The 19,319-nt window shown below is 44.5% G+C and overlaps 1 protein-coding gene across 3 annotated transcripts in view; it reads right to left on the reverse strand.

Annotated features, from left to right (window-relative positions):
* Osbpl10 (oxysterol binding protein like 10) overlaps positions 1 to 19,319 on the reverse strand; it is a 257,610-nt gene that overhangs the window by 117,851 nt on the left and 120,440 nt on the right. For 2 of the 3 annotated variants that reach the window (XM_048424343.3, XM_085689000.2), the window contains exon 4: positions 10,921 to 11,112. The exons of the other annotated variant lie outside the window; for it this stretch is intronic. In XM_048424343.3, coding sequence (XP_048280300.3) covers positions 10,921 to 11,112 — 192 coding nt within the window. The remainder of the gene's footprint in view (positions 1 to 10,920; positions 11,113 to 19,319) is intronic. 3 annotated transcript variants of the gene reach the window in all.

The raw sequence follows: 19,319 nt of genomic DNA on the forward strand, positions 1-19,319 counted from the left end.
GTGACAGAACGGCCTTCTTTAACCATTGACCCAGAGGGGTCAGTTCTCCCACAGAGCCACAACTGCGCCCACGCTGACAAGCACAGTGGCTCATCCTGTGGGTAGGACCGCCGTCCCTCTTCTCCAGAACCACCGGCTGACCTTTAAGATGTGGCCTCCCCTCCCCATCTCATGACACTCACTGGGTTTTAAAAGTCTTCCTTCTGTTTCCCTGGCTTTTCCTTGTGGTGGCTGACACCCTCCCTCGCTCTCCTAGGAATACAGTCTATTCTGCCTTTTCCCGATTCTCCTCAGTCACATCCTGTGTGCGGGCAGCTTCTCATCTCCCATCTTACACTAAGAGTTGAGAGTCCGTGTAATTTTTTTTTTATTGTCTTGTTTACATTTATTGATTTTGTGTGGAGGAGGCCATGTCACAGAACAGTTCTCTCCTTCTGACAGTCAGCTCTGGGTATTGAACTCGGTCCTCGGGCTTGCCGACAAGTGCCTTTACCCACTAAACCATCTCACTGGCCTATAACTTAGAAATGATAAATCGCTACCCAAAATTCATGCTCCAGAGCTGGGGGTGGAGTTGGTGGAGTGCGGGCCTACCATGACCAAAGTCCTGGTTCCACCTCCAGCACCACATAGATCAGGCCTGATGGCACATGCCTTTAATCCCAGGACTCAGAAGATGGAGGCAGAGGTCAGAAGTTCAAAGTCATCCTCAGCTACATTGACAAGTTTGAGGCCAGCCTGCATTATATGAGGCCCCCAACTCAAAAACCAAATTAAAAAAAAAATCAAAGTACATGCTACAATTCTTTCTCTTCACTATCCCAAAGGGCACAGAGTTTTAATTCAGAGCATGATTTAACTGAGCCACTCTGCTCACAAAGGGAAGATGCATGTGCTATACTAATTGTGGTTTCCCTGGTGACAGGATGGTCTGAAGTCCCCGCTGTCAGCACAGATCACTACCTGAAGATGAAGCACCTCGTAAAATGTGTTAGCATGATGGTTTACAGTGGCTGCCTCTGCAGCAAAGGCTGCCCGTGAATCAGGGCTTCTCACCAGACATTTACTGCGTCCACACCAACCAGGACCAACTCAAATCATCCTGAAGGAAGAGGACCCAGAGAAAATAGCCATCTGTAAAGACGGCAACTTAATTAAGGGACTGTCCCTGCGAGAGCAAACACGACATGACCATTACACAAAGAAACACATGTGCTCACAGAACTGGAACCGCATAAACACACATCTCCATATATTATTCCCCGTAAAAGGGTTTATCTGCCCGGCCATCAGCAGGTCTCTGCCCAAGGGTGTAGATCCGGAAGCAAAATAACAAAGAGAAAGAAGTTCAAGAGTACTAGAGGAGCAGCTCGTGATTTAAGGTCCTGGCCTGCTCTCCCAGAGGACCTGCACGGCAGCTCACAACTGTCTCTGACTCCAGTTCTGGGGGATTCATATCTTCTGGCTCCCTCAGATACCCACATGTGTGGCATATACTCATACAGACACATACAATACAAAAAATAGAAATCAATCTTTAAAAAGGTTGAGAAAGAAGAGTCACAGTGGCTGACAAAACACGGCTAGGAGCTGCTCAATGAAATCACATACATGCTTCATGCCTCCTGATCATAACTCAGTAGAGTGGTCTTCCTCAATGCTGCAGTGAATTCCATGTATTTTCCTAAGCCTCAAACAACACATCTAAGAAAGATATCTGTGGGTGAGTGATATAGGACTCAACTCTGTATGCTGTGAATGCCACTGGTTAATAAAGAAGCTATTTGGGTCTATGACAGGGCAGAATAGAGCTAGGTGGGAAAACTAAACTGAATGCTGGGAGAAAGAAGGCATAGTCAGTGAGACGCCATGTAACCACCAGAGGAGACAGACGCAGGAACCTTGCAAGTAGGCCATGACCTCGTGGTAATGCACAGATTAATAGAGATGGGTTGATTTAAGATGTAAAAATTAGCTAGAAATATGCATAAGCTAATAGACCAAGCAGTGTTATAATTAATATAGTTTCTGAGTGATTATTTTGGGTCTGGGTAGCCAGGAAACAAGCAAGCAGCCTCCATCAACAGAACTGGCATGCCAATATGTTCCAGCTAAATTCACATAAAGCCTGAGAAAGCTTGGAAAGTAATTTTAGACAAAAAAGAACAGAGTTAAGCATGATTTCTTAGTAGCTGGCATTTTTTTTTATGGGCTCAATTTGTTGGCAGAGAGCAGGAGTGCCATGGCTCCTTCAAGAGAGGTCTTCCTGATTCAGCACTAGCAGCAAAGAGAGAGAGAAAGAGGGGGGAAGAGAGGGGAGGAGAGGAGAGGAGAGGAGAGGGGAGGGGAGGGAAGGGGAGGGGAGGGGAGGGGAGAGGAGAGGGGGGAGAGGAGGGGGGAAGGAGGAGGGGGGGGAGAGGAGAGGGGGAGAGGAGGAGAGGAGAGGAGAGGAGAGGAGAGGGGGGAGAGGAGGAGAGGAGAGGAGAGGGGAGGGGAGGGGAGGGGAGGGGAGGGGAGGGGAGGGGAGGGGAGGGGAGGGGAGAGGAGAGGAGAGGAGAGGAGAGGAGAGGAGAGGAGAGGAGAGGAGAGGAGAGGAGAGGAGAGAAGAGAAGAGAAGAGAAGAGAAGAGAAGAGAAGAGAAGAGAAGAGAAGAGAAGAGAAGAGAAGAGAAGAGAAAGAAAAAAGAAAAAACTGTGCAGCTTCTTTAAGAAACAGTGGTTTTAAGAAACTGGTTCATGATAGTTGCACATACAGTTCTGGCTCCTTAAGAAGGCCAAGCACTTAAAACAGTCTGTGAGTAGCATGTTATAAACTGCTTAATGGCGCAACATAGACCCAATGGAGCTGGGGTGGTGTGCATAGCTTGCAGAGGCAGTGAACATGCCTATGCCATATTGGACTGGGCAGAGCAAGCAGGCAGAACCACGGAGTTGGTCCTAGCCATGTCAGCTTAGCATTTTAAGAAAAAGCACTCCTGGTCAGGAAATAATTACAGATAGACAATAAAGAGAGATTCAGATAAAAAAAAAAAAGACCTCTGAATGGGTCACCATGTTGAGTAAATGTACATAGGCATGGGAGAGAGAAGAAAAAGAGTACATACCAAAAAAGGTAAAATCTTTAAAGAGACACAGTACATAGTTCCATGACAGGCTCCAAAGCTACAGAGAAACCATGTCTTGAAAAAGCCAGAGAGAGAGTACAGACAGTCACAGATTAAAGAAGTAAAGAAAAATAAGCCATGTAAAGATGAAATATGCACAGAAAGACTGGATTATATATATTATTGTGCTTTATTTAAATTTTGGCTAAGTGCAGAGAGACATTTCATTGTACAGGCTGCTAAGCTAAACCAACATATAATATTTTAAAGGTATCTTGACTTCAAAATTTGAATCTAAGGATAAGTTACTTTGGAAAAGAGGTTCTGCTTTTGTTTCCACAGAGGATGAGAGCCTGTAGATTCTTTCCAGACTAACGTGATTTGATGGAATAAGAACCCCGAAAAGGTCTCCATAAACCCTTAAAATTACTTCGCCCAACAAAAAGCAAGAAGCAGTTTGGAGAGAACTATGCCCGAATTTCCAAATATTGTTTATAAATGTTAGTTTACTGATGTAGGAGGGTCATATGTCTATGTGTTACTTTCATTGGTTAATAAAGAAACTGCCTTGGCTTGATAGGTCAGAACACAGGTGGGTGGAGTAGACAGAACAGAATGCTGGGAGAAAGAAGCAGAGTCAGGCAGATGCCATGGAGCCAGTCACCAGGTCAGACACGCTGAATCTTTCCCAGTAAGCCACAACCTCGTGGTGCTACACAGATTATTAGAAATGGGTTAATCAAGATGTGAGAATTAGCCAATAAGAGGCTAGAACTAACAGGCCAGGCAGTGTTTAAATGAATACAGTTTCCATGTAATTATTTTGGGCGTAAACTAGCTGGGCAGTGGGAAGCGGATTGCCGCTCCCTTTGCAACAGTTTACATTTAAAGGGGGATATGATATAGAGATGAATACTTTGCGTTGGTATGGATCTTGGTTTATTGATACAAATTTAAGGTCAATTTTGTTATATGTATATTTCTGCTCTTGTTTAAGGTACTGTATTTGTGCAGCTCATTTAAAAATGTAATGTATAATTAAGAAATATAGGTTAATAGAGAGTCATCTATAATAGTAAAGCTTGTAGTCATGTTAGTTAGGTTTCCTTGATGTACAGAGATGTATTTCAGATGGATAGGCATTCTTCAAATCTTTCAAAGACTAACAGAATATGGCATTTAAAATGTTTTAAGAACTTAGGACTTTTCATGACAATGACACACATCTGCTCCTGGCAGCACTAACCTACTTCAAAAGGATGGTGGACATTGAAGAGGCTCCTTATGGAGTTTGTTAGCCATTTGGGCAAGAAACTGCTCTTGCCTGAACTACTCAGTGTTATGCTGTATGAACTGGACATGCAGGACCCACAGAGAAATGACTGCTGAAGCTGTCTAAAGAAAGTGTGATAGTCCTTCAGGGTTCCTGCTTCATGAAAGAGTCTACCAGACATTCTGCAGGACACAAAAGAAATTGACTGATAAACTGCTAATATCCTGCTTCATGGAAAAGTCTGCCAGATACTATGGGTTTGTAGGCTGATATTGGATGCCCCAATGTTACAGAACTTTGGATGACTGTCTAGGCAGAGAGATGTCTCTGTCATCTCTAGAGTTTTAGAAGTTGCTTACAATGCACTTCCTGTTAACTTCAGTAATATTAAAGTCTTCTATAGTCTTGGATGGAGTTGAAGAATACATAGTTATAATTATAGTTTTCCTTAGTTATGATAAAAGATAAGGTAGGATGTAAATATTGTAACTGTAATTCTTGCTTGACACCTGTTTTGTTATTTGTAATTTTACTACGTTAAAATTAAAACCTTCCTTTCTATTTAGACAGAAAAGAGGAGGTGATATAGGAGTCCCCACTGTATGCTGTGAATACCATTGATTAATGAATAAAACTGCTTTGGCCTACAGCAGGGCAAAACTGAGTAAGGTGGAAATTCTAAGTAGATAGAAGGGGAAAGAAGGCAGAATCAGGTAGACGCCATGTAGCCATGGAGGGAGAAAGATACAAGCTGCCAGCCAGAGACTTACCAGTAGGCCACAAACCTCATGGTAAAATACAAAATAATGGAAAAGGGTTAATTTAAGATGTAAGAGCTAGTTAGTAATATGCTTAAGTGATTGGCCAAGTACTGTTGTAATTAATACAGCTTCTGTGTGATTATTTTGGGTCTAGGTGGCCAGGAATGAACAAGTAGCCTCTCTCAACAGGTAAGCCTGCCTGCTTCTCGCCCCTGGGACCACCAGCTTACAGACTCATGTGTGGATGCTAACATGAACATATTTATGGTTGAATTTTGTTTTTTTCAGAAACCATCCAGCAAATCAGAATTTTGTCAATATCACACTGAACTTGTATCAACTAAACTTCTATTGAAATTAATATAAGGCATGCTAAAACCTGTTAAGATGAACTAGACACATGGTAGCCAAAATATGGGGGAAAATGATTTACATGTGTTTGTCTATATCTGTGTGTTGCCAGAACTGTGTGCTCAAGTGGAGGCCAGAAGAGGGTACCAATTGTCCTCTACTGTACTCTACTCTTTTCCTTTGAGGCAGGGTCTCTTCTTGAGTCTGGGATTCACATTCTTCTTGGCTAGGCTGTAAGTCAGCAAGTCCCAGGGATCCTCTTGTCTCTGTGGCCTCATAGTTAGAGTTACAGACATAACTATCTTGTTACATGGGTGCTGGGACCTGAACTCCATTCTTTGCAACTGTACAGCAAACACTCTCAACGACTCAGACATCTCTATACTCCCCCAACTCAGTTTTTAAAAATGCAATGACAGGGCTCAGTGGTTAAGAGCACAGGTTGCTCTTGCAGAGGATCTCAGTTCAATTCCTAGCACCCTCATTGTGGCTCACAATCATCTGTAACTCCTGCTCTGGGATTGCCAAGACCTTCTTCCGACTTTCATGAACACATGGTACATACATACATGCAGGCAAAACATATACACATAAAATAATTAATACGCCTTTAAAACACAATGAATATCACATGTCTGCCATCACATGTTTAGGTAACCAGAGATATCAACTTTTTGAGATACATAGATTATACTTATAAAACACCTCTAGAATCATATGCAGAGGTCCACAACATCCCTGTTCCCCTCATCACACATTTGTGTGACTAGATACTCACCAGTGTAACCAGTCAGAGAAGAACCAAGGAATGCCTGATAGCCCTAGCACCGTCACCAGGATTCTCCTCTCTTGGAGCTGATCGAGTTACCTAGGCAACCCCCCCTCGAGGCCTCTACTTCCCATTGTGAGAGAATTCTCACAGCTACAGAGAGGCATCACAGGCAAGTCTGATAAACCAGTGTGCCCAGTTACTACACTGTGCCCAAAAGACACCAGAAATAAGGCTCAGCCTTCGACAGAAGAATCGGGAAATTAGATGTGGTAGTACACACCTCTAATCCTAGCACTAGGAAGAAAGAGGCAGGAGGATCACTGTTAGCTTGTGGCCAGCCTAGCTGACTTAAGAAATGTTCTGCAAGCTACAGCTGTTGGCTATTCACAAGTGGTCAAGTGGCAGGGGAGGCTTTCCCTGGGAGCCCAGACACCCGCTTTGTAAGCTTGTAAACTCTGTAAACTTTGTAAACCTTCGTGCTCCCCTACATACTTTGGCTGCTGTTATTCAAATGCCTGTATGGAAAAACACGGTTTTTTTTTTTTGTCACATGTGACTTTTCCTGGTGATTGAACCCCTTACTCATGTGACTCTTCTTAACCCTTACAGTATAAATAGTCTGATGCTCTAAATAAAGCTGACTATTGCATGAGACTTCAGTCTGTCACGTTTTTAGGGCCCCCCTCTCCCAGGTTCACGCTGCCAACTAGAGCTGTGAAAACTCCCTCAATAAAGTCCGCTTACTTTTCATTTCTCAAACGGGTGTTGAGAACGTGCCTGCTCTTTATGGCAACATCACATCCTGAATTCCCCACACGCACCTCTCCTAGCACGCTCCCGTGAGGACACTGGGCTCTAACCTTTGGTAACGTGATTCTTTATATTTTAGATTATAACCGCTTAATCTTTTAAACTACCCCATTATTTTCACCTTCAACAAGACATGCCATTAAATATTTATTCCATTGCCTTTGGCTGGGTTATTTTTCTTTTATTCTTCTGATATTCTGGCACATCGGTCTTGCGTATGACAATTTTTTTTTACATCGCTTTGGTGGTTGGAAGTTTATCTTCCCTATACAGCTGGGTTTAAATGCTGCTCCATTTTCTTCCAGTTACATCAGAGATGGACTCAGGGTGATTTTTAAAGCAAAGGACTTTATAGCCGAGAATTAGCGAGGGAGAGGCACTGGAACAGTTGTCAAGGTGGAGCTGATGGCATTAAAAACCAGCGGGTGCTAGAGAATGGCTCTCTAGTCAGGAGTCACGGTGACCACGACTGCCAGGAACTGAGCCTTTCAAAGATCAGGCTTGAGTCTTATTTAAAATTGACTTTCCGGGTCAGGGGAGCTAGCTCAGTGTCTGAGTGGCTAAGAGTGGCTCAGGTCCTCTGTTTTTCCAGCACAACCCCTGTAACCTGAGATTTGGATCAGGCTCCCCCTTCTGGCCTCTTCTGGCACTGCACTCCCATACATTACGTCCCCCAACCCCAGCAGACACAAACACATATGCATAATTAAAATAACATTCTTATTTCCTAAATTGATTTTTTTTGAAACAAGATCATCCATGTACAAAAGCAATGATCCAAAACATGCTTTGCCACCCCAGGTCACAGAAACCAAACAGGAATGGCTATGAGACTATTCCACCTGAAATTTAAATTGTGTTCTATTTATTACCAATTTATTCATACATTTGACCTTTTTAGACAAACTCTCGCTATGTTACTCAAGCCAGACAGGAATGCACCATCTTCCTGCTTGAACCTCTCCAGGGTGAGGATTACAGGCATGTGCCACCGAGCTAAACACTGCCTCTCCTGTCCCACGCCCCACTTCAAGGTTACAGTCCCAAAGGACTTGTGAAATATTCTGCAATGGTATCATATGCTGTGGTGGTTTGAATGAGAAATGCCTCCCAGAAGTTCATGAATTTAAACATTTGGTGGTGCTGTTTGAGGGGCTGTGGAACCTTTAGCTCTTGTAGGAGGAAGTATGTCGCTGGCAGTGGGCTTTGAGGCTTATAATCCCGCCTCTCCCTTCTCCCCTACTCCTCTTTTCTCTCTTCTTCCTCTCCCCTTTCCTCTCTTCCCTCCTCCTATCCACTTTTCCCTCCCCCACTCTCTACTTCCTGTGTGTAGATAAAGATATGATGGGCTAGCCTCCTGGTCCTGCCACCACGCCATGCCTTTCAGTCCATTACGGACTTCAGTCCATTACGGACTTCAGTCCTACGAAACACTAAAATAAAATCTTCCATAAATTTCTTTTGGTGGTGGTATTTTAATCCCAGTCACAAAAAAGGAACAAATGAACACACACTGTACAAAAATCCTACCTGGGGAGAGAAGGGAAGATTCTCCGTCACTGACAAAATGGTACCATGTTGAAGCTGCGGTAAACATTCTCCAGCCTGAGGTCTGGGGATCTAACTCGGTGGTTAAATGCTTAGGAGCCCATGGAGACTGTTGGTTCAGTCTCCACCTCAAAAAAATTCTCTATCATAAAAAACATATTGAGGAGATCTGGAGATGCTCTATTGGCAGAGTGTTCTGCCAGCATGCTTGAAGTCCTGGGTTCCATCCTCAGCACCAAATAAACCAGATGTTGTGGCACAGAACTACAATCTCAGGAAAGAGGGTTAAAGGCTCACCTATATATTAAGCTTGAGGCCAGACTGGGCTATATGAGACAATATATGTTACAATGTGTGTGTGTGTGTGTGTGTGTGTGTGTGTGTGTGTGTGTGTGTGAATGCTGAGAAATAAAAACAGATGAAATGAAATTTTCAATGAAAAAAATAGAATTTAAAATCCAAACTGCTAAGTTGCCTGGATCATGGTGCAGCACCATACTATTGTATTTGGAATAAATTTGGAGGTTTCCACTCTTTTCTGGGACAGTATATTGAAAAGACTCTATGAAAAAATAGACAGATTGACACAACCATCCACTATTTCAATCAATGTAATAAAACAATTAAGGTAAAAGCCACTTTTGCCTGCACATCAAGGTATCTTTTCACAGTGAGCATTCTCTCTGAAAATTAAGATAAAACTCAAGGGGACGGAAAGTTCACTCCATGGTTAAGAGCACCTATTGCTCTGGTGGAGAACCCAGATACAATTCCCACCACCCATACAGCAGCTCACAATGGTCTATAATTTAGTTCCAAGGGATGTGATGCCCTCTTCTGGCCTCCATGGGCACTGCATGCATGGTACATATACATGCATGTAAGCAAAACACCCATCCATGCAAAATATATCTAAAAATATTTTAAAATAGAATTCTAACTCTGTACTTTTCTTTTTTGAACAGTATGGGAATATATGCAAAATAAAACCTATTTTTTAAAGAAGAAAGTCTTTCCTACAAATATACAAATCCAATACAAAAGATTCTTGACCAGAATCAGACTGAGGCAGTCTGAGATCAGAACACTGCTAGCCTCTGACACACAGGCCGGGCAGTGGTGGCACATGCCTTTAGTCCCAGAACTGAGGAGGCAGTGGCAGGTCGATCTCTGTGAGTTCAAGGCCAAGACTTGTCTACAAAACGAGTTCCAGGATAGTCAAAAACAAACAAAAAAAAACCGTTACACAGAGAAACCCTGTCTCAAAAAAACAAAAACAAACATTAAAATCTGTAAGTCCCAAGGCAAGTAGAAAGCAAAACATCTTAGAGGCCCATCCTTCCTCAAGACAAAGCAAAGACTCTGCAGCCATAGCAAGAGGACAGCAAGCTGGCCTGGGCCAGAGTGAGCTACAAGTCAATAATTCCCAGCACCTGACGGGAAGTAGTCTGGCAACCAGAACCTACTCCACCCACTCTAACACAGTCCATTGCCCTGGGGAGACAGGAACATCAAGGATCTCATGGCTTCCTAGTGGTATCTCACGAGAAGATATGAAACAAACGTTGGGGTTGAGGATGCAGTTCAGGTGATGGTGTGCTGCTTGTCTTGCATACAGGCAGCCTTGGGTTTCATCTCCAGCACTACATAAAACTGTGGTGGCCTCGCATACTGCCCAGCACTTCAAGGCAGAGGCAGGAAGGTCAGGTCAGAGTTCAAGGTCACCCTCAGTTAATGTGATAAGTTTAAGACTGGCCCAGACTAAATGTGGCCCTGTCTCAGAAGCAAAACCCAGCAAGTCTCATGTCTCTTTTGTTACACAGCTTCCAGGTGAACCTCACAGCTGGCATCACTGGCTTATTGTTTATTCCCTTCTAACTGCAGAGAGTGAGGCTCAGAGCCACTAACATGAGCGGGAAGGTAGGAACTTCCAAAGGAGAATGAAGTCAGCATCAGGACCGGCGCTCCTGAGCATCTACTGTTTGCTGTGATGCTTTGAGACTCACATGCACACCTCACCTTAGCTCTGAGCAGACTTTAATCAAGGAAGCTCCACCTCAGTCCACTCTCCTATGGGCTTGCCTGCTCTGCTTTGTGAGCTAGGATGGGGATTCCCTAATGGCTCGCTTAGCCTCCACAACAGGAATAACCATAACTATGTTCTCACGCCAGAAAGAACAGCTGCAGGCATGTGGCTGCAAGACTACTTCTGCTCTATACAGGGTCAGAAAGAAGAGGAGTCACCAGGGCCACAGCCCCCCGACTCCCAGGGGCCATGGAGCCTGGTAAGATCAAGGCCTACCTCTCTGACTTCGTGAAGTTGGCCGGAATACTGACTCTTGGCTCTTCGGGCAGCTGCAGGCGACTTGTGATGCGTGACTGAGACAACACCGGGGACCCCCGCACTGAGGTGTCTCTGGCTACAGGGAGACGCAGAATTGGGCGTTCCATGGGGGAGCAAAGTGAGACTTCGGCTTCGGGAGCTTGGAGTAGTCTAGAACAAGTAACAGGTGTCAAAACTCAGCAACTGGCCCGCAGCATGTGACTGTTGCTTTCTTCACGTGGGAGCTCTCGAATTTCCCCCTGACCTGTTTAGAAGGATGAAGGCATGGGGGGAGGGGAGATCTACCTGCACCATGTGGTCCACACCTTTCTTCGACCCCAGCACTCAGGAGGCAGAGGCAGGAAGGTCTCTGTGAGTTCCAGGCCAGCCTGGTCTACTTAGTGATAATCTGTCCCAACAAAAATAAATGAACGACACTGCACACAAATTACCCTTCCATCTCTATTGTCTCCTGCCCCTCTCTTTGGCCATGAAGAGCCACCTCCCCAGTGCAGTGGGCTCAGGTCTCTGCCTGTACACCCATTCCTTCCTCTCCGTGGGAGCCCTTCCCCACCAGCGTGACACAACCCCACCAACCCTTCACACTAAACCTAACACTGTGCAGTCTGGAAAGCGACTCCCTGGCTCTCCCTGGCTCTCCCTGGCTCTCCCTGGCTCTCCCTGGCTCTCCCTGGCTCTCCCTGGCTCTCCCTGGCTCTCCCTGGCTCTCCCTGGCTCTCCCTGGCTCTCCCTGGCTCTCCCTGGCTCTCCCTGGCTCTCCTAGACTCTCCCAGACTCTCCACTTGCTATGCTCGGTGTCTGCCTACTTGGCTCAGGGTTCTTCCACCCTTGTCAATATATCCCGAAGTCTGGCAAATATCGACTGTTGACTTTGTTAAGTGCTCCATAAACGTTGCCTCTATGAAACTAAGTTCTCCACTTCATGTGCCAACCGAGTGCTTGATTCCACCCGGTAGTAGTGTGGAATCAAACTATTAATTGGTAAAGATCGTGCTTCAAGTTCAATGTAGATGAACTTGGCAGCCATCTGGGGAAAAAAAAAATCTGGATTTATTCCTCAGAGACTCCAAATGGGTCAAAGAAGTTTAGAATGAAGAAGAAGAGAAAAAAAAAGGCACAGAGAGAAGATAAGTAGGTGAGGCCTAACACTTCGAAATCTAAATGCTGTAAAAGAATGAATACCTTGCTTTTTAGCTACCTAAAAAGTAAAAACTTCAAGGACACAAACCAACCACAATGACTACCTATAAAGTCAAGTGAAAAAATAGAAAAAAAATAAAGCTGTATATTTTCATTAAATAAGACAAGATACAAAAAAGCAAGTTCACAAAACAGAAAAATAATGACTTTTAATTTATATCAAACTGTACCCCCCCAAAAAAATACCCCACTGTACTCACAAGAAAATGGTAAACCCAAAACTAAATTTAAACAGCGTGTTTCACCCATTGTATTAGCAAACATTCAAATCTTCACGCACACAGTCATCAACAGGGCCTGAGGGTGTATGAAGAAGGGAGACTTGCCTCCCCAAGGAGCAGATTAGCTCCCAGCATCCTCTCTGAGCTGCCACAACCCCAGGAACCTGTCCTCCAGGCAGACCTGTATGCAGGGGAATGTCACATGTCCCCACTACTGACTGCAGCAGTACATGTCATGGGGAAGGCTGTTAGCAGCCTCTGTGGCTGTCATATGAGGCAGGTTACATAATGAAATACTACTGAGCTGTAAGAGGATATTGAAAAGGACCTCTAGGCACCGACCTCGAAAATAATCTCTAAGTTGTATTGTAAGAAGCAAGATGCAGTGCCAAGATCTGTATGAAAATCTGGGAATCATTTTCACCATTATTGAAAAACATTCCTTTTAAAACCGGGGCGGGGGGATTAAAGATACACATATACTAGTCAAGGGGAGGCTTATTTGTTGAGAGCCAGGCATGATGGGGAGAGCAAAGGAGGCAGGAGACGCCTTACGATTCCGCCTTTTTTATTTCACTTTGATCTGTGGGAAGGAATAGCCTGTGCACAATTTTTAATTCACTGAGACATTTACATCCTCATTGCCACCTGTGCAGCACTTAGCCTGAGAAAAAGCAGACAGATGACAAGCTAGATTCTGTGGTACAATTGTCAAATAAATACTTAGGAATACCTACTACACCTGCGACGTGCTTAGCAGTGTCCCGACTGGGAAATCTCAGAGAGACACAAGGCTGCGTGTGCGATAAGACACACAGACAGGTATGGAGAGACTTATCAGTGATGGAAAGCCCTTGCTGCTCTTCCAGACGACCCAAGTTCAGTTCCTAGCACCCACTTCCAACCGCCTGTAACTCCAGCTCCAGGGGATCCAACCCCTTCTTCTGGCCTCCATGAACATCTGCACACACTTGCAGCATTTATTCATACAGACACATGTAAAATACACGTAAAATACGTATACACATACGTAAAAAATAAATCTTAATGAAAAACATACAGAAAGCAATAGTTACATTTACACGCTTTAAAAATAAAGCAGCTGTGGGGTCGGGCTGGGTGTGTGGCTTGGTTGGCAGAGCTCTTGCCTAGCAGACACAAATCCTTTGATCCCGAGCACCACATAATCCAGGTGCTGTGGTGGTGTGTGCTCTAATGCCAGCACCTAGACAGTACAAGCAGGAAGATCAGGGTCATCCTCGCCGCCATGGAAAGTTCAAGTCCTGCCTGAGTTACAAAGGACACTGTCTCGGTAAAAGAAATAAGAAAAGAAATAGATGCCAGTTTGAGAATATAGCTGGAAAATGTCAAAGAAGTAAAGACAAGTTGCTCTTACCACAAAAAGATGTCCTGAGGCTGGGGCCATAGCTACGTGGGTAAGAAAGCTCACTGCACCAGCAGAAGGACCTGAGCTCAGCTCCCCGGCACACATGTGAGAGCTGGGGCCAGTGGTCGGTGCCTGTGGCTCCAGAGCTGCACAGTGAAGAGATGGGAGGGAGGACTGCTGGGGCTTGCTGGCCAGTCACCCCAAAACAAGCAAGTTCCAGGTTCAGTGGGAGACCCTGCCTGAAGGGATTAAGTCTGAGTGACAAAACAGGAACCCCATGTACCTCTCTGTCCTCTGCAGATAGGAATTCACACATGTGCACATGCACACAGGTGCAATCGTACACATGCATTCACACCCAGGTGCACACCCACAGGTACACTCATACACAGGTGCACATGCACACAGGCGCACTCACATAGGTGCACACGCACACAGGTGCACTAACACACAGGCATACATGCACACAGGTGTACTCACACACAGGTGCACTCATACAGGCACACATGCACATAGGTGCACTTGGTACACATGCATTCACACACAGGTGCACTGACACACAGGTGCACACACACAGGCACACTCACACACAGATGCACTCTCACACAGGTGCACACGCACACAGGGGAACAAATCACAGCGTGGCCCCATCTGGGCATCTCCCACGTTAGACCTCAGACCTGGGAAGCAGACATCTTGTAAAGAAACAAGAGAATGGGAAGTGGGTTGGGAGCCAGGGTAGAAATCAGAATTCTGAGCTACTCTGAAATGCTGAAGGAGTTCGGGCAGGCTCTCTGGGTCTGGTACACACCTAACCAGGAAAGATGAGAGCTGGGAGTCTGTGTTTGGCTTTGAAATTGCCTTACGTGCAGGCAGCTGGGAAAATGGAGGCTAGGAAACATCAATTCTTTGCACCTTTTCATTTGGAGTGTGGAGGAGGGAAGAGGAAAGTTCTCTAATCCTGCGGCAACAGTAAATTTGCCTAAGTATTAAGAGTCTAAAGAAAGCCATTCTGATTGTTTGGAAGGCTTATTCTAGCCCAGAAAAAGGCAGATTTTTCCCCTGGGCTTTAAAGACAGGCAGACAAGTTTCATTTCTCCAGCTCTACCTCGCTCCAGCCATGTGACCTTGGGTGAGTTATTTAAGCATTTTCATTAAGCATCAATTTCCTGATCTTTAAAAGAGGAATAATAATATTGACTCTTAAAAGCCACCGTGTAGAAGAAGCGGTATTGTGTCCACAAAGCACTTAGCATAGACTCAGCCTAACTGCCCAGGTTCGTTTCTTCCCATGATTTAAAACTTGATCAGTGAAGGGAGTATTGATCTTTTAAAATGTTAAGAAGTTGCTTAGTGCAAAATCATAGCAGCCACTAAGTTACTTATTTTCCATAAGATCAGACGGGTGGTGAAGACCAAATACAGTTTAATATTTATAGGACCAGTAACGAGACAGCAGAAGTATAGAATGCCTGTATGCAAATGAAACACTCACACATATACCCCTAATTTTGTTTATTTGAGATATGGTCTCATGTACCCGAGGCTGGCCTCAAACTTACTATGTGGCTAAATATTAGCTTGAATTTCTGATCCTCCACCTCCTCGGTGCTGGAATCACAGGCATGTGTCTCCACACCCATATGACCTTGTCCTGGTTTGGTCAGAGCTTCAAATAGCTAGGCAAGCACTCTACCAACTAAGCTACAGCCCCACCCCCATGCTGCTAAATTTCGAGTAGAAAGAAGAACCCAGCAAAAAAGCAGAGTCCAACGCTTGGAAAGCTCAAGAATTCAAAGCCAGAAGAGATGGTGGCTCAGTGGTTAAGAGCACTTGCTGCTCTTGTAGAGGAGCTGGGTTCAGTTTCCAACACCCACATGGTGGCTCCCAATTGTAACTTCAGTTCCATGGGATCCAATGCCCTCTTCTGGTCTCCATGGGAACCAGGTGCACATATGATACACATATATTCAAGTATAAATATGTGTGTATACATACATAAGTACATACACACACACATACATACATATAACATACATAAAATAATGTTTACAAATTCAAAGTCAGTTCATAATGCCATAGTGGGCCACAGGAGACATTAACTTCTATCCCAATCTTTTCACTTGAAAAAAAAATTGGAAAGGCAGACAGCTACATGGTTCATGACACCTGTGCCTACAGCAGCATCAACATAACTGCATAATAGGCACCCATAAGGCCAAATCCTTCCGCCGTGGAGGGCTGATTCCAAAATTATTACTTAGTTAGCAACTGTCATTTAAATCCACAGGTGGTTAATCCGAAGTAGAAATGAAGAAACCACCAAAAACAAACACCTTCTACTTCTTGCATTAACTGTGGGATTCTTGTGGTTGCATTCCCATTAGGACTTCCTTCCTCTCGGGGTACATGTAAGGGAATTCTCAGGGGATGAATCTCATGGGTAAACAAAGAGGGGGAAGTGTGTGTGGCAGGGAAGCTAACAAATTGCAGCCACTACAAACGAACAAGCCTTCAGTCTGCAAATGTCATAAACATGGGCCTCTCTGCTACTAATTTAAAATCAAATATTAACAGCCTGGGGAACAACATAGCAGGGTTTTGTTCCAAATATTTACTTCAACTAGGGTGACTAGAAATGTCAAGCAAGCCATCTGGAAGATTCTGAGTCAAGAATGATGGCTCCCCAGAAAAATCACCCCCAGCATTCTGCCACCAGAGGCTCCGCAGGCTTCCTGCATCCCTTCCTCAGTAAAAAAGTGCCTTCCTGATGCAAGGTGATAGCATCAAAGACGGCAGGGCCAGGTGAGAGGATGCGCTAAGGGGTGGTTGAGAGCTGCCTAGACCTCTGACACACACAGTCACTTGGACAGCTGGGTCTCGCCTACATCCTCCCTGACTCCTAATCGCTCAAGTGGCAAAAGGAAGGTTCTCAAGCACTTGCTCTTTCTCTCACACATATACCCACTAGCAAAACTGGCATGGAGGGATGGTCTGATGGGAAGGGGAAAACAATCAGTGCCACGTTAATATAAAAAGTATCTAAGCCTCAGGGATGGAAGCGCCCTGTGGTGGGAATATTGACTGTCAACTTGGCAGGAGCTAGAACCCGCTAGAAGATAAACCTCTCAGCATGTCTGCAAGGGAGTTCCTAGATTAATATAGGAAGAGCCACCCAAGGGTGGGCAGCACCATCCCACAGTCTAGAGACTGAATGTGAGGAGAAAGTGGACTGAGGTTGGCATCCATCTCTCTGCTTCCTGACTGCGGGTGATGGCTGCTTCCCACCACCATGGACCACACGGACCCTCAGACTATGAGCCAGAAGAACGCTTTCCTTCCTTAGGCTGCCTCTGTCACAGCAATGAGAGATGTAACCAATTATCCCATCTGGGAAAGCCAAGATCCACAGCACTGGGTCATATCCAGATGCTGCTCAGAGATACTGTCTAGAAAGTCAGCTCACACCATGCAAGGAGGGAAGCAGGGAGGAGCGCACATTCCCAGGTGATGGCCAGCTCGGACGAACCCATGCTTGGTCCCTTGCAAGCTGAGTATCCTAAGAAAGGAGCCTGGGTGTTTTTATTTCTAACAGCCTTGCCTCCTCATTGGACAGCTGGCGAAGAAAAGGAGAAAACGTGTACTGTGTGATGTCAATCGACACGTGAAGACTCCATTGTTAGCGATACAACCAGGTTCCCAGGTACCACTAACTATGGACAGCCATATTCTGTGGGTCAGACACACGGAGGGGCAGTGAGATGACTAGGGAAAATAGTAACAGAGTATCTTAGTAGTAGGGAGGATTCCGGAAGGGAGGCTTCTCTCAGGAGGAATGCAAATTAGTGTAATCACTGTGGAGTCAGTGCTGAGGCGCCCTGGAAACCTGAAAACAACCTAGCATATGATCCAGCTATGCCACTCTGAGGTATACACTCAAAGACACCAAACTGAACCACTACAAGAATACTTACATACATGGCCAGGCGGTGGTGGCACACATCTTTAATCCCAGCACTCAGGAGGCAGAGGCAGGCAGATCTCTGTGGGTTCGAGGCCAGCGTGGTCTACAAGAGCTTGTTCCGGGACAGGCTCCAAAGCTACAGATAAACCCTGTCTTGAAAAACAAAACTAAACTAAAGAAAAAATACTTATATATGAACACTTATAATTATACATTCACAATTGCCATGTGATGGAATCAACCTAGATGCCCACCAACACCTGACTGAAGAAAGAAAATGGAATTTACACACAATAGAATATTATTCATCCATAAAAAGGAATGAAATTGTCTCTTCACAGACCTTGAAAGAACAATGCTCAACTTCATATGGAAAAACAAAAAAACCCAGGATAGCCAAAACAATCCTGTACAATAAAGAAACTTCTGGAGGCATCACAATCCCTGACTTCAAACTCTACTACAGAGCTACAGTACTGAAAACAGCCTGGTACTAGCATAAGAACAGACAGGAGGACCAATGGAACCAAATCAAAGAACCAGATATCAATCCACACACCTTCAAACACCTGATTTTTGACAAAGAAACAAAAAATATAAAATGAAAAAAGAAAGCATATTCAACAAATGGTGCTGGCATAACAGGATATCAACATGCAGAAGAATGAAAATGGATCCATATTTATCACCATGCACAAAACTCAAGTCCAAATGGATCAAAGACCTCAACATAAAATCAACCACACTGAACCTCAAAGAAGAGAAAGTGGAAAGTACACTTGAACGCACTGGCACAGGGAACCACTTCCTAAATATAACCCCAGTAGCACAGACACTGAGAGAAACAATAAATGGGACCTCCTAGAACTCAGAAGCTTCTATAATGCAAAGGACACAGTCAACAAGACCAAACAACAGCCTACAGAATGGGAAAAGATCTTCACCAATGCCACATCAGACAGAGAACTGATCTCCAAAATATACTAAGAACTCAAGAAATTTGTCATCAAAAGATCACATAATCCAACAAAAAAAAAATGGGATACAGACCTAACAGAGAACTCTCAACAGAGGAATCTAAAATGGCTGAAGACACTTAAGGAAATGCTCAACATCCTTAAGCATCAAAGAAATGCAAATTAAAACAACTCCGAGATTCCATCTTATACCTGTAAGAATGGCCAAGATCAAAAACAAGGGAACACTCCTGCATTGCTGGTGGGAGTGCAAACTGGTACAGCCTCTTTGGATATTAGTGTGGCGATTTCCCAGAAAATTAGGAAACAAGCTACCTTAAGACCCAGCAATACCACTTTTGGGTATATACCCAAAAAATGCTCAATCATACTACAAGGTCATGTGCTCAACTATGTTCATAGCAGCATTGTTTGTCATAGCCAGAACCTGGGAACAACCTAAATTCCCCTCTACCAAAAAAAATGGGTAAGGAAAATGTACATTTACACAATGGTGTACTACATAGAAGAAAAAAAAAAGGACATCTTGAATTCTGCAGGCAAATGGATGGATCTAGAAAACATCATATTGAGTGAGATAACCCAGACCCAGAAAGATAAATAACATA

Source organism: Myodes glareolus, chromosome 4, assembly GCF_982192425.1.
Source record: "Myodes glareolus chromosome 4, mMyoGla1.1, whole genome shotgun sequence".
Classification (NCBI taxonomy): Eukaryota; Metazoa; Chordata; class Mammalia; order Rodentia; family Cricetidae; genus Myodes; species Myodes glareolus.